We start from the raw sequence: 16,413 nt of genomic DNA on the forward strand, positions 1-16,413 counted from the left end.
GGAGTAAGCGCCAGCTGCCCGCACCGGCCTCGCGTAAAATGGAGGAAATCCTTGGAAAAGCGAGAAGAGAAAGAGAGAAAGAGAGAGAGAGGGAGAGGGAGATGGAGATGGAGAAGCGAGCCCCTCGCGATTCGACCCTCATCGCTTATCTCCCGCCTCTTGGCACCCTCGTGGACCAACCCTCTCGCTTCTTCCGCGTGCTAACTTAGCCTCTATTTCAGCTTCTGTTTTTCTGATACGATAACAGGCGATTACAGCGAAATGATTTAGTGAGGTTTCCGACGGAACTTATTGCCCGCTACATTGCGCAGCCAGTCGTGCGAAGTGCAGCAAGAGGTGGTGGATGGGAAATATATATTAATATCGCGATGATATTACGATGAAGAGAGGAAAATGCGATGTTATTTGTCAATCTTAATCGGATGACCGGGTGTGTGTGTGTATTTTTTGACGCGTGCGATGGTATTTTTTTTTTTTTATCAGTAAATATTTCAATTTGATCCTGGCGTGATGCAGAGTACTTTACAATTCTGCCGTTTGCCGTATGTATGTACATACACACCCCAATGTGAAAATCGAAACCATGAAAATTAAATACTTTTACGATTTACCAGTCGATTGGCGCGTATTTTAATGGAGCCTCGCAATTTCCACTTTCGCGGATCGTTCGTTCAAATAATTTCGCGTTTTTCGGAGCGCGTCAGAGCGAGACGGGAGGGAAAAAAAAGATGAGAGATAGAGAGAAGAGCGATCGTAAAAGTTATTTTATTGGCAACTATACATGTTGACAGATACGGTCGATCCGATAATTTGCACGGCTACACGTGCGCGACATTTCCTCCGAGATGATCCCGCAAAAATAGACCCCTCTCTCTATCAGTCCGATCGAATATGACGACCGGTCATCATCGTCCGCGGATAGTGGTCGTTTTGGAAATACGTAGGTACGTCGAACCACTGATACATCTTCGGTTGGCTCTCGTCCAGCTCGTACTCCAAACAGCGTCTAGGAATGCTGCCAAGAGATCGTTAGCACGTCATTTTTGTTTAATTTTCGAATGCTCGCGGACTTTCGAGAGGAATCCGCGTTTCCCCCCCCCCCACCCGAATCGTACTCTACCGCGAAGGGGGTCATGATTTGTAAAACGCTCTTACATGTTCTCGACGCAGTCGCGTTTCAAAGAATCGCTATGATATACTGCGAAAGAATATACAAATGTGAACGACTATTGAATTATAGAGGCAAAAATTCGAGTGAAAAATTATTTACGTCATACGGATGCGATTCTCAAAATGTGTATATCGAAATGTGATTGGAGAGACGAACATTAATGTCGAAGAATATTTACCGAAACGTTTCGAAAAATTGCTAAAAAACGACATCATATTTTCGAAAATAATAATTTTAATCAACGTATGTATCACGATTGATATAAATAAAAAAAAAGTATATGTGTGCGTATAAAAGCGTACTCCATTCTTCGAAACACACGCAATCGACGTTACACGCCATGCATATAAATATATGATCGCGTGATGCGTGGAAAATTGAAGCGAATACTCGTATACGTACACATGTATTAAAATAGGATTGCGCGAGAGAGGATCGATAAATTCTCTCTGTTTCTCTCGAGTGTCTGACCCATTTGAAAGTCGAGCGCGACCGACTACTCTCTTCTCCCCTATACTCATCGCGCAGTAGGTAGCGAGCTCTCTAATACGCTTACGACTCACAGTGAATGCCGTTTGCAGCCAACGATGGGGTAGTCCTCGCGGAAGCACTTCGTGTCTAACACGCTGAAGTAGAGGAAGCCGACCTTCGTGCTAACGAGTTCCTCCGAGCCGTGGAGACAGTCGTAGAACCTCTCGTCGCACGAGCAGTGCAGCCTGATTTTACACATTTCGCGACGCTTTATCAGATTACTCTGCTATAAAAATGCGACCGTGGCGCTTCATTTCAATTTAAAATTATTTTCCCCACAATCTATCGCGGAAACGCCAAACAACACCTCGTCAGAAATTCCTTTCAGACTAACGAGTGAATGAAATGAAATAATAATATTAAACAATATGAATAAAAATAATAATAATAGTAAATATAAAAAATATAATAAAATATATAAAATATATAATAAAAACAAAACGCTTGGCCCTCTCTTATTAGCCCGTTTCTCATCTGAATTTGTATTGAAATAATAAATGTATGTTATAGCAAATAATCCGAGATGGTGGAACGAGCCATGAACCGAGAGCGAGATCCACTTTAATTCAAGAAATCGCGTGTGTAAAGTGTAACTTACAAATTACGGAGCTTAGAGAGTCCACTCTCGCCTTTCATTTTATTTTGAATCCTCTTGAACGCTAATTAATAAAGATTTATCGACAAAAACGATGTTTCAGATATGTGAGATATTTTTTTCGTGTATTAAAAAAAATATATATATATATTTCCCTCTTCGTCTCTCTCAGCCACGAAATATCTTTTATTACGATTAACATTACGTTATATTTTTTTCGCTGCACGAGTCATATAATATTTTGATATTTTTTCCATACAAAAATACAATGCACATTTAATATTTTAATATCGAATGTAGCTGCTGGAAATTCTCTAAATTTTACGACAAAAATTGCGCTTTTAATATATATACATATATCGTGGAGTATAAGCTTTTAAAAACATTATTTTTCTCCATTTTGTCCATACATCACACAAGAGAAAATTGCTCCCCTATATAATTAATATACCCAAGTTTGTGATAATGCACAACGTCGTATATCAACATCAAACGTCAGCCGTAACTATAGCAAGACACGCACGAAACTTGGGTAAATACTGCACCAGTTGCGTGAAACTCGCTCAACAGAACTTGCTATTGTAAACTAGTTCATTGACTTTCTTTTGTAATTGCTAGCGAGACTCTCTCTCTCTCTCTCTCTCTCTCTGCATGTTTCGAAATGACATGCAGTACGACAGGTGACTACTAGTGTACGCGAGAACGAAAAATAACCATTTCGTACATAAAAAAAAAAAGAGTTGCAATACTCAATTTTCATTTTCCTGTTTTCTTTTCCTAGATGCTTCACGTTCAACAAGTCTATCTATCTATCTATATAGTCTCTCTCTATATCTACATCAGGCATGTCAAACACGCGGCCCGCCAACAAAAAAACTGCGGCCCGCCGAAACTTCTTGAAAATCTTTTCAAAAAAATTGTTTTGTGAAAAACGATGTCAAATATCTTCTAAAAAATAATATTAAATTGTGATTTTGTTTATTTTTCATTATAGTTTCTATTTTTGTTTTTTATAAAAAAAAGTAAAATATTTTTTATTATAATTTCTATTTTTGTTTTTTTATTTAAAAAATCGTAAAATATTTTTATTTTAAAAAGTAACATAAGATATAAATATAAAGCGACTATGTATAATATACATTGAATATACTAAATATAATAATTTAAAAAATCGTATTTTATTTATTCTAGGAACATTGAAAACATGCGGCTCTCAGCTTAATACAAAATAGATCATGTGGCCCGTAATGCAAAACGAGTTTGACATGCCTGATCTACATGTTCGAATAAGTTTCCATTGTTTATCGATACTAAAAATAAACAAATCTTTCTGCTATATTATACGATACATTGAATCTTTCAGAATAGTCCATGTTTTTGCAAATGACGTAAAAATAAGTCAGTATATATAAAATATAGAGATATATCGTTAAACTTTAATTCTTTCGAATCGAATATCTTGAAGATAAAGATAGAATAAAATGCTATTGAAAAATCAAATTTAAATTTTATGGGCTAGAAAGAAGCAGGTCAGTTTCAAGGAAAATTAATTTTCGCTGAAACTGATTAGTTGCAGACAGGGAGCACAATTTTTTCTCGATGTAACACCAAGTAATTAAAATAAATCTCGATTCGAGATTTATTTTAGTAAACTCCTTCGATTCCTCCCCTCGCCTTAAAGAAGTCCTGTGCACAACTAATCAGAGAGTTTCAATGAAAAAATTATTTTCCTTAATTCTTAATTTTACTAAATTCATACTGCTATTGAAAACCATTTAACATGGAATTTTAAGGGGATATATCCTTCTACTGAAAAAGAATTCAATGAGAGAATTTCTCTTAGAATTTACCCTGAAAATCATGGTAATCGTGGTACAATATGGTATGAAAAGAATTTTATGAGAATTTCTCTGATTAATATTTATCACAATAAAAATAATAATATCTATCACAATAAAATATAAAACATGTTTGATTAATTTTACTAAACTGCACAGTAAAATTAATCAAACATATTTTATATTTTATTGTAATAAATATTATTATTTTTATTGTGATAAATATTAATCAGAGAAATTCTCATAAAATTCTTTCCATATCATATTACCATGATTTTCAGGGTAAATTCTAAGAGAAAATTCTCTGCGCAGTAAAAGAAAAGCTGATGAAGAGATGCATTCTAATTCAAAAGAGATTCACCTCGTGTAGAGCGCGGTATTGGTCAGACCGTACTTAGTCTGCATCGACTCGATTACATCTTTGCAATTGTCGTGTTCACGGCAGCATGCATCGGTCATTGCGAATATTCCAAGATCGTCCGGGCCGTTCGCGATATTGCCACTGTCGCACCTTTTTGTCCCTGATAAACGAATCACGAAGCTTGTTCATCACTTAGCTAATTGAGTTGGGTGAAAAATTTTCTTCGACTAACCGAATACAGTCTTGACTTCAGTCTGCAGTCTGCTATTCTTCCACTATTCAATTACGCTAATAATTATATTTCTTTTGAATTATTAATCCAGCTATGTTGAATTATGACGTCAGAAAAGTGAAATATTACGCGAATCTCTTTTCATTTCTATATTCTATATGTTGAGAGGTAAATGAATCTTTCCGAATATTATTTGCACGGAAAAATAAACTGAAATAAATATGCCGAAAAAAAATAGTCGTGTAATTTTATCTATATTTGTCTTATATTTTTTTAAATAATAATATGTTAATTTATTTCTAATGTTATAACAATTTGATAAAAGGAACAAACTGTTCAGACTTTTCATTAAACCCAAATGTGATATAAATTAATTATCTTGACTTGTATATATTGTAAAAACAAGATTTCGCCATTCGAATAAATCCTACCTGGAAATATAAAGGCCGGCTGAGTTGTCGTTTCGAGATCGTTGTCAAAGATCTCGCTGTCGTTTGGAAAGGCGACGTGCCATCCGCAGACAATATTCCAAGACAACGAGAGCAACGAGAGCAACGCGACAATGGTCGAAGTCATCGCTACGGGAATTCCACTATCGTTTTAACGAAGGTAGCGAAAGAAGCTTCCCCTTATATATACGTACACATGCATATAAAGAGGATCACCACCGGTCCGCGTGCGCGCTCCATTTCGTTTCTAAGCCATCTAATCGCTCGAATTACGACCGGCGTACGAAAGAGGCGACTAATGCGTTCGGATAACGTTTGCGTTTCCTGCGACGGAATTAATCTGCACCCAGATAACGTCGCTCCGGGGGAAAGAGGGGGGTGAGTTCCGAAGGGAGAGGAGTTATCGAGGGTCCTCGCCGTTGATTATCGTAATAGATGCGACGTGACGTGATATCGAAAAGAAGATATCGCCAAGTGACGCGTATAGCTTCCGGGTTAATTTAGCGCGATGAAAAAAAAAAACCGATGAATCGAGTTTTTTTTATCGACAGACGGGGGATGAATCAACTATATCAACGTGTGTACTAAGAAGAAAAAATATCGTATGTCATCATAAGCTGCGAAATTAGATATCATTGATAATTAGCCTTGTAATAGTCGACGAAGACCGATGGGGAGTTCTTATTCCGGAACAACTGTTACGGTAATCTTCTTCGTTCAGTCCGTACAATATCCGCGTGAAGAATTACAGGGAACGATCTAGTTTATCCGACGAATAGCAATCTGGGATTTGCTCACCGCTGACGCAGAACCCCTCGACCCGCGAATGACCGCGAGCGGAGGATTTTCTCAGAGTGGGAAACTCTGGATTTCATTTCGCGGCCCCGGATCAGCGAGAAAATTTCAAAAATTTTACCTTCGCCGCGGATGAGAAATCGCGAGTTTCATATCCCCGCGCGATGCACGAATATAATAGAGATTTTTTCGAAATGGCGCGAACTTTCAGAGTAAAACGCGGATTTCGAATGGACACTCTTTCATTCGGAAAACACTGTCCTTTGTCCACGAAACCTTGCGATTTTGATTCTTTTTTTCACGATCAAAATGCGAGGAAGAGAGAGAGTATCGATCCTCATTCATCGTCGCTATTAAATTAAATGTGGCGCATATTACATAAAATGCGCCCACTTCGGGGTCGCGTATATTGAAAAAAATTGTATTTTCGAAGTAAGAGGACTAGTGTACTCTATAAAATTCCTCTTAATATTCTTAAATATAAATTCAGGTATAAAAAAAGACTAGTAAAAATCAGGCACAGAATTAAAAAATAATCTTGTTGTACCTAATATCTACGTCTTCTTCTACTAGTCCTTTTTATAGCTGAATTTGTATTTATATATCAGAGCCTTTTCGATTTATTATTTTAAATATTATTCAGTATTCTTAGAACATTTTCTAAAATTAAAAATATATTCTTTGTTAATAAATGTTGGTATGTTTTTTTTATGCGGACCGTTCATTTGGCGTTATATGATCATATTGTTGCAGCAACGTATATATAGTTATAGTGTTGCAATTTATACTGCAGTGCAGTGCTTGTCACTGATTTTAGTTTATTGGAAGAATAGATGAAGTTAATAAGTGGCTCGAAAAAGAAGAATCGAGACTTAAGAGAAGTGTTCGCGAGTAAGTAACGTGTAACATAATTTAATTGTTCAGGATCCAGATCTCGTGCCTTCTGTTCGATCTATTTGTACTATATATATATATATATATATATATATATATATATATATATATATATAGTACAAATAGATATATGTAAAAAAATTCTTTATTTTACAAGCAAGAAAGCATAAACATATATACCAGGTGTCCCATTTTAAAGGACCCACTCAAATATCTCATTGTCAGAAACACTGCGTTAAATCGAAAAATGTTTCCTACAAAAGTTGTAGGGTTTCGAGGGGGACATAACATAGTAATATTCATATGACCTTGGGCGGCGTCTCCAAGGTCAAGTGAAGGTGAGAATGAATTTTGAAGAAAATAAAAAAATGCTTCAGACAAAGTTGTTCAAATTAATTAGTAGAAAAAGATGTTATAATAAAAAATATGGGTTTCCATTTAAAAAATTTATTCTCACCTTCACTTGACCTTGGAGACGCCGCCCAAGGTCATATGAATATTACTATTCATTATGTCCCCCTCGAAACCCTACAACTTTTGTAGGAAACATTTTTTGATTTAACGCAGTGTTTCTGAGATATTTAAGTGGGTCCTTTAAAATGGGACACCCGGTATATATATATATATGTTTATGCTTTCTTGCGTGTAAAATAAAGAATTTTTTTATTAACGTAAAAATAAATCCCATTTCGTCTATATTTTTATAAATTTCTGAAGAATATATCTGACAATAATCTTTAGAGAATTCCCCTTTTAAGATGATGAGGGAATTATTTTATATAGAACAGAATATTCTAAAAATAAGTAGAAAATTTTAAAAATGACAATACAATTTTTTTAATGATGAAACTGTTTGTTTCGATAACGAAGGATTATGATAGCCGGATATCAAAGTAGATCCCATCGAGGGGGAGAAGAGGGGTGCGGGGGTGAGGATGGCGAGGTGGATGAGTAGGTTATGAACCCTGGAGCTGACCGGCATACGTCAATATTGTGCTACCGTGATACCAATAATAACCTGACCAATAATCGATTACCAAGTTGTTGTTGTTGTCGATGCGATGCAGTCGGCGAATCGACGAAACGCACAATGGAATATGGACAGTTGCGGAAAATAGCGGACGCAAAACGGTCGTCGAAGAATATCGACGACTTCAGCTATTAGATGAAGAAGCTAAATTTTACATGTGCACTTCTTTCCCTCGTCACGCGAAGAACTTAGGTACGTACCTACTTTCCTCGTTTGTACATGAAATAAAAGCGCGACAAGTATGTAACTATACCCTGAAAGTTACCAACGATTCGATATCGTTTGAATTTTTCAAGCTACCTCCGAAAAGCTCCATTTATCTGTTTTCGTTAAACAGCAATTGTCTCATTGAGATAAATATTATTTCACACGTCGCGTTGAATTGCAACGTTTAAATTGTAACCATATATGATTACAAATCGAAAGCAATAATTATACGATATCGTGATATTGACTGACTATATAACAAAACGAAATAGAATAGAATGCAAGTAAATTTGCGCATGTATTAATAATTGCAGATCAGTGTTGTAAAGAATGGGTCAAAATTTATTACTTCTTCGATACGCAATTATTATGACTGAAGAATAACGAAGATATAGTAAATTAATCATACATTGAAAGAATTTTCTCTTAGAATTTACCCTGAAAATTATGGTAATCGTGGGAAAATATGGTATGGTAAGAATTTTATGAGAATTTCTCTGATTAATATTTATCAAAATAAAAATAATAATATCCATCACAGTAAAATATAAAACATGTTTGATTAATTTTATTAAAATGCATAGTAAAATTAATCAAACATATTTTATATTTTATTGTGATAAATATTAATCAGAGAAATTCTCATAAAATTCTTTCCATACTATATTGTCCCACGATTACTATGATTTTCCGGGTAAATTCTAAAATTCTCTGTGTATATTATTTCTCATAAAGCTATCGAATCTTTCTCTCTCATTAAAGAGTCTAAGTAAATCTTCGTCTCTGAATAAGTTTAGGAAGATGAAGATGTGAAGAAGTGGACTATAAAATGTTGGCAAAAGTGCGACGTGCACTTTATATATTTGTATCGCGTTCACGTGCAGACGCACTCCGAGACGTCGTCGAGATTCGGGCAGAGAAAGTGACGGATATTTCTCGGCCCGACCAGACCCTGCTGACGACGAGCGCAATCCGTCAACCAGAGTCCAACGGCCGTTACACGCTGGGTCGATATCGGCGGACCGATTCCGGGTACCCGGAAGATCGTTTCCAGACGACCCGCCTCCACCTCCGCTCGCATTCTCTTCAGGAACTCCTTCAGCGGGTCGGGCGGCGGCGTCTGGTCGGCTTCTAGTTCGCCGAGTCGTCGACATTGGCACTCGAGATCGATCGAAGCAGTCGTCCTCTCGATCGCTTCCGCTTCCCCTGCGATCCTTTTCTCGCCCAAGTCAAACACATCCTCGCACGTCAAAAATTTCTCGCGAGGATCCTCGTAATGTTCGGTGTCATCCATGATCGAGGAAACGACAGAGCTCTCGTTGACATTCTCAATCGTCGACTAAATAAACGTTCAGCCGTTCGTTACTCGCGATTAGAAATTCATATATGATGTAAAATAGTAAAGTTGTCAAAATTTCTCTTTCTCTAATTTAATGAGTGAATATAGATGGGCTAAATAAATATTTATTAATTAATAAATCAGGGTGTCTACTCAAATCTTGTAAAAAAAATTTCCTGACCCTTTATTTTCGCTTAAAATTCGAGATAAAATAAAAATTGTCGATACTTTTTAAAATAAGTTTTTCTATTGTATGCGTTTCCTAATGTTTTTTGTTCATACGATCACCAAGAAAGTGATTATACATGATTAAATAATTTGATCAGCGGATTATCAGCTCGCAATGTAAAAGTGAAATCAAAGATACAATTTAAAAATTCTCGGAATTTCAATAAAATTCCATAAGAATTCCCGGATTTTTCAAGATAAAAAAAAACTACTCCCTGGCAATCCGCAGGATTTTTCCAGGGAGTAGACACCCTGCAAATGGTAATTAATAAATATTAATTTATTAATTAACAAATAATTTTTTTTATATATTATATATATAAATATTATATATGTATACATAATATATAAAAATAAATATTTTATAATACATATTCTATCGGAATGCTACTGATGATATTAGAGAAGAGTAAGGTCCGTCAAAATCAACTCGGTTCACTCTTCAGACATCGACAAAAAAAAAGGTGTCTTCGAATGGAGGACACTTTGTCGCGAAATTTTACGACGCAATCGCGCGGATCGCAAAATTTCAAGTGACCGATCGTTTTCCCAGCTATTCTATTCGCGTGTCTCGAGCGTATATATATATATATATATATATATATATACCTCGTCCCTCCCACCTTCTCGAGAGGAATTGTGACGATGAATCGATTCGATCTCAATTTCGGTTTTATCGCCGGCGACAGACTGTCTCGCCGACACTGTGTCGACGTCGGAGCGCTTCGGGTCATCTCCGTGATCCTTCAAGATCTCGAGGCTTTCCGAAGCTCGCTTTTCACGAGGCGTCTCCCCGCAAACATCCTCATCGGTGCCGCCGCTCGTCGTCGTCTCCACCTCCTGACACGTGTTTGATTGAATACGAGTTCCAATAAAATCGAGGGAAACGACGTCTCTCCTCGACGTTAGAGATTATCTATTCCGATTTAACGTAATCTCTCGCGATAACGAGACTGCTAATTGAAAAATGTCTCTCTCTCGTGTGTATCTTAATATTTAATTAATATTTAAACGCCATGGCGTTATATAAAATCCATCGCGATCGCAAATACATTTAATTTCGTAATTTTTAAGCCACTTCGTTGCAAGCAAAGTTAAACGAAGTTTCGTTAATATACATATTTGCTGCAATCCACGTGAACTGGTTAATTCTCGCTTGCTACGAAAACCGAGTAGTCCGAAGCGCAAATGCGTATATAAAATATGCAAGGCGCTGCTTGTAACGAGAAGTAGTTAGCAGTAGATGTAACATGGATGTTGTATGACGAAAGCAGCTTATTCCGCGAATACGCGAAGCTTATTGGCAAAATTTTCATCCAAAAATTTATCGAATTTTATTCCTACGTGCATTTCTTTTATTGCAAGCTCGTAACCAATATTGTAACTTCCGTGTGTAACATCTCATCGTCCCAACATTTTCGTTCAGCTTTCATTTTGATAGAATGCTATCAAATATCATTAATTTAATGTTTTCACGTGAAAACAGAGAATGATTAACACGCTATATTAACTTTAATTAATTATCTAAACATTATTAAATTTTATATGTATATATGTATATATAATTATTAATAGAGAATGATATGTAAAATTGTATCATAATAATTAAAACGGTGCAACTTTCCTTTCTAAACGAACGTGGAAATGCGCTTTGTTTTAATTATTAAATCGTTATAAAATATGCAAATGTATATATGTATAAACCGTCAGCCGCGGCATATTGTTCTCTTTAGAAAGGCGGTTATATAACTTTATTACAATTATAGTCTCAAAATTACAATGCACCCCCGCTCGGTTAAAGCACACTCTACACTTGCTTACGTATAAAACGGCATACCGCTATGTGTGTCTAAGTCATACATAAATGTCAAATTTGCTCAGAACCACACGCTGTTATGTCATAAGGCAAAGTCTATTTATCTCAATATATCTCAATATATTCTAATTGTTTCCGAAAGTAGTTTTGTACCGTTATACACGATGTTGTACGTTAAACGACAATAATCATCCCGTAATTATAGTAGTTTAACAAAATATCGTTCGCTATCGACATTTTCGCCGAATGAAATTTGAATCCCCGATATTCACGGAAAACCCGCTCATTTTCCGGCTTGAGAGACACATTTTCTCGGGATCAATTTTAATACCACACGCTATGATTACGATCGCAAATCCTCTGATAGAGAGGATTTATATACCGGAAATGGGTTATTCTCCAAATTAATAAATTTTACTTTTTTATAATTTTTTTCAATGTATAAGAGATACCCGGATACCAACTACATGTTTTCGACACGTTGCACTGAAACAATTTTTTACAGTATATAGTTGGGCATCGAATATTCTTTATTTTAAGAAGTTTAAATAACGAATAAAAAAATCCTTTGTATTTTGTTTCAGGCGCAAAATAAAATACCCAGATATCCGTTCATTGACAGAAGGATTAAGGGCAAAAAGGAGAAAAGGCGATTTTTACACGATCTAACGATGAAAAATCACTAGCGCTACGCGAGAACGAAAGAACCGATATATTTTATTCCTAACTCTTAGGAAGATAGAAACATTCCGATATACGCGAGCGATACCTTTTCCGCCTCTGTGAACTCGCAGCTGCAAATCATCGTCGTCGTCGTGGTGGAATCGATCGTCGTCTCGGACGACGGTTCCGAGACGGACGCTTCTTCCTCGCTCGAGGAGGAATCGGCGCGCTCGACCTCGCGACGTTGAACGGGTTCGCCGCCGCAATCGAGATTCGCCAGATATCCGTAGAGATGCAAGAAAATCCTCAGGGGTATCATGGCCGAGCCGCCTTCCGGCTCGTGCGTCAGTAACTCGCAAACGTATATCATCGTCTCGAGCAGATTCTGAAGCGGACGTAAATTACAAGCCGCGAGGATTAACGGTCTTTATCTCTCTCTGCTTAATTATATAAGATATACGAGAATGTAGAAAGAAGATACTCGTGCGTTAATCTTCCCTCTTAGCTGATTGTGAAAGTCTCGAGGGAGCTACGCGTACAAGTTTCTAGAGTTGAAACGGTATTTCGTTAACGAACCTAACAGGGAAGATAAAAAAAATTCAGGCTTCTGATGCCAACAGTTTTGCTTCGAATGTTTGTCATCCGTTTTGTTTCCATTTTGTATTCGTTATTTTTCGTTAAGAATAACGAAAACGAAAAAGAAAGATAGGTACATATATCGATCGTGTGCACGTATGTATGACCCGGCCTGATGACTCCGATTTGTTTTATTCAATACCGTTAATGGCTCTTCCATCATTAGTTCCCGCGTTAAAAATCCGGCTGAAATCTACAGCTGTCCATTCATTACGCAGATTCGAATGTATATCCAGCTAAATTACGGCCCTCCTCTCGTGTTTAGCTCGTTCAAATCGCGCGCAATGTAAATAATAGTCGCAGCGACATACGAGTCAATAATACTTTTTGTTTTTTCCCGTTTCCAATTTCCGCTGTATCGCAACATCATGTCCCGACGTCATGTCAACTCTCATCCTTTCAACTGTTCCAAAGAGTCAGCTTATACCTCTTTACTCAATTCGTAAGAAACAAAAATTAAAATGTCCCTTCCACTCGTCGCAGATGATAAAGAAAGAAAGATATGGCCATCATCTCGCTTATTGTCGCAATAAAACTTACATTTCCCAAAAATCCACAGGCGACCGCGAGGAATCGATAAAAATCACAGTGCCCCTTATTCTTATCCGGCAATAAACCAGCCACGGCGAGAAGCTGATAGAGGCTCGTCTCGGGTAAATCCAAACCGCCCCAGTCCTGCACGAGGGCTTTCAGGGAGACCTTGTCCACGCGACCAAATCTATTGAGCAGGGTCCTCAGGTAGCCGGGCGTGATGCCCGTGGGGTGGATAAAGGGAGGATACTCCAGCCTGTCCTGTAGGACAATATCGGGATTGTTCGCGGTCAGTTACCGGTTGCTAGATAACCTTGCGATGGCCGTGTCCGGTCCATCGATAATGCCTCCTCCCCCGGGCGCGCATATGTGCCTATATGCATGTTATGTGTATATGTAGACACACACACACACACACACACACACACACACACACACACACACACACGTAACGCGCGTATGGAGAGAGCTGTTACAAACCGGTTTCGCCGCAAACTATAGAAATGCCGCTTGTCACGCGGCATTTTCGTCGAACGTCACGCTCTCCCACGGGGTGGGGGGTGGAAATGGGGGGAGGGGGTGCGAATTACGCTGATATTTGTCTTGTCTCTCTCTCTCTCGCTCCATTCTGGATGCGACGTAGCCGGAAATATAAGCAGATATCGCGTGTCAGCTCCGCGGTAACGCGATATATCACAGATAAGCGAGGAATTTCAGTCGTCAGTGATAACAACAATAACTGCAGGGGGGAGAAAGGGAAGGGGGCGCATGCGCCCGCGCTTTGCAGTGAATAACAGTTACAAATTAGATTATGCTCGCTGTAAATTAATCGGTAAAACGTATGAATGTGTCGCGCGCGAGAGAGATAGAGATAGAGAAAGAGAGAGATACATATATATATGTGTGTATAATGACGTACGTTGAATGTTTCACGAGGAAATGCGTCGCTTCATCTTCAGCGATGTGTAATTTAACAGAATTGAAACCAATTTCTCGTCTGTTAACATTTAAGCCGCGGCATAATTAAGGAATTATTTAATATCTAATCATAGGGAAAGCTTTGGAAATGCGAAATATGCTTTGAAACACAAAGATGAAATAACAAGCGTCATCCACTAGAATCAAAGTTAAACGTTTGAACGAGTGATTTTTCACTTATAGAATAATATACGCGTAAAAGATTCTTAATTTATATAAAAAAATAATATCAACAAACTTTATAAACTCTTTTACGAAGAAAATTTAATATATCGAGAGTAAATTTGGCATTAAATATAACAATAATATCAATATAACGTTATATGAAGATCTTGATTGGCCGTTGAATTAATTTCGTTAACTGATGCAACAATTATGTTCATTAAATCGCGTTATACGAAGAGTTTGCAAATTTGTCGGTAACGCATGAATAATGAGAGATGGATATTAATAAAGGGAATAATAATATTATATATTAATATAATTACGAGAGAGAGAGAGAGAGAGAAACTGTTTGCGCGCAAAATATTGTATATCGAGTGTTTAAAGTTTATTAATTCGCGTGGCTCTAACAGAATTTACGTTTTTTCCCCCCAGTTTTATTTAATTCGCATTAAACGCGTGTCTTATATATGTATATATCCGCAGACGCAACAGATTTCAACTTTTAATTAATCGATTAATTGGATAAGAGAGAAAAATATCGTAAGCTCCGGCGGTTTGTAACTTCTCTTTAATGTTGTTACTTCTTTTGTAACCAGAATTACGCAAACTTATAATTACAGACATCCGTTCCGTGGAACGCGGATGGAAGAACTCCGGAGATGAAGCTCAGCCTTATACTTTTATACTCCACGACTAATATAATAATAATAATGAATATTCGCAGAAGCGATGTAATGTAGGTCGATCGGCGCGCCTAGAATTTTGATTAATATTTGCGCAAGCATAATATATTTTTAGAAATATAACTTCCAATATGCTTACCTCGCGAGTTTACGCTCGAGCTTGAATAAGCAATTGAAAAAGAGGAAGCAAAGGATTGAGAGAGGGAGGAAATAAAAGAAAAGTTGACAAACATATTACACAGAACGATTCCAATAATACAGAGCGCAATACGAATTAAATTATTATATATATTATCTTCTATTTTATATTAAATATTTACGCACTCAAACTTTATGTATGCTCTCCTAATATATCAATTAATTAATTTAATTTTCTTAATATAAAAATTCCTCGGAATTCCAGCACGCGAGCTAAAAATTTTGAGATTTCTTAAGAATTTAAAATCCTTTTTGATATTGATTTTTCAACTTTTCCTTATAACACGCGATTGCGCACATTGCACGATGAATAATAGATTCGGGGAGAGGAATGGGAGAAAAGAGAGACAGAGACAGAGAGAAAGAGAGAGAAAGAAATCACGAAGAAGCTCCTTTCTCGACGCGAGCGAAGCGGAAGCGATGTGTTTGCACAAAAATGAACTTGCCTTCGCCGGAGGCACCTCGCCGTTCGCCAAAGCGCGGAAATACGCGGCGGTCCATTGCAGAAGATCGTACGGCTGCGTTCGAATCGCCGCCTTCGCGTACACCTTCAGAATGTGCGGGAATGTCGGTGGTATGTTTATCTGCTGGGCGCAGTAAATCCACTCCGTCTGCCGAGGATCTGACATTTCGCGGAGGAATCAACGAAAGGAATCAACGAGAGTAAAGGCTAAGACAAGCGGAAGCAGACAAGAGACGATCGAGCGATTCGATTGATTCGCGGAGTCATTCGTCACTTCTCTTAGATAGATATATACCGGGTGTCCCATTTTAAAGGACCCACTCAAATATCTCACAAACACTGCGTTAAATCAAAAAATGTTTCCTACAAAAGTTGTAGGGTTTCGAGGGGGACATAACATAGTAATATTCATATGACCTTGGGCGGCGTCTCCAAGGTCAAGTGAAGGTGAGAATAAATTTTAAAAATGGAAACCCATATTTTTTATTATAACATCTTTTTATTATAACATCTTTTTCTACTAATTAATTTGAACAACTTTTGTCTGAAGCATTTTTTTATTTTCTTCAAAATTTATTCTCACCTTCACTTAAGGTTAACCTTCACTAAC

The 16,413-nt window shown here is 37.3% G+C and overlaps 3 protein-coding genes across 4 annotated transcripts in view; all 3 read right to left on the reverse strand.

The window, feature by feature from the left end:
- Positions 1-16,413, reverse strand: part of Dtn (transmembrane protein 132C dtn) — a 128,288-nt gene that overhangs the window by 38,516 nt on the left and 73,359 nt on the right. The window lies entirely within an intron of this gene.
- On the reverse strand, positions 631-5,535 carry Pla2 (phospholipase A2). Its single transcript, XM_083032193.1, has 4 exons — positions 5,160-5,535; positions 4,497-4,656; positions 1,735-1,887; positions 631-1,015 (listed from the first exon to the last, which is right to left on the reverse strand). The coding sequence occupies exons 1-4, from the start codon at positions 5,302-5,304 to the stop codon at positions 877-879; spliced, it is 597 nt and encodes a 198-aa protein (XP_082888319.1). The 5' UTR covers positions 5,305-5,535; the 3' UTR covers positions 631-876.
- Positions 11,875-13,727, reverse strand: LOC145932964 (uncharacterized). The gene is made up of 2 exons (XM_083032192.1): positions 13,326-13,727; positions 11,875-12,534 (listed from the first exon to the last, which is right to left on the reverse strand). The coding sequence occupies exon 2, from the start codon at positions 12,517-12,519 to the stop codon at positions 12,217-12,219; it is 303 nt and encodes a 100-aa protein (XP_082888318.1). The 5' UTR covers positions 12,520-12,534; positions 13,326-13,727; the 3' UTR covers positions 11,875-12,216.

The sequence above is a fragment of the Prenolepis imparis genome, unplaced genomic scaffold (assembly GCF_030444845.1).
Source record: "Prenolepis imparis isolate NDT839.2.m4 unplaced genomic scaffold, iyPreImpa1.0 SCAF_2, whole genome shotgun sequence".
Taxonomy (NCBI): Eukaryota; Metazoa; Arthropoda; class Insecta; order Hymenoptera; family Formicidae; genus Prenolepis; species Prenolepis imparis.

What these genes read in the sequence shown, in the direction of transcription:
- Pla2 (XM_083032193.1), bottom strand. Translation starts at nt 5,304, where the DNA reads ATGACTTCGACCATTGTCGCGTTGCTCTCGTTGCTCTCGTTGTCTTGG. An exon ending in GCCGGCCTTTATATTTCCAG is followed by an intron (nt 4,657 to 5,159) that starts GTAGGATTTATT and finishes TTCGTTTATCAG; the next exon opens with GGACAAAAAGGTGCGACAGT. An exon ending in AATACCGCGCTCTACACGAG is followed by an intron (nt 1,888 to 4,496) that starts GTGAATCTCTTT and finishes GTGTAAAATCAG; the next exon opens with GCTGCACTGCTCGTGCGACG.
- LOC145932964 (XM_083032192.1), bottom strand. Translation starts at nt 12,519, where the DNA reads ATGATATACGTTTGCGAGTTACTGACGCACGAGCCGGAAGGCGGCTCG.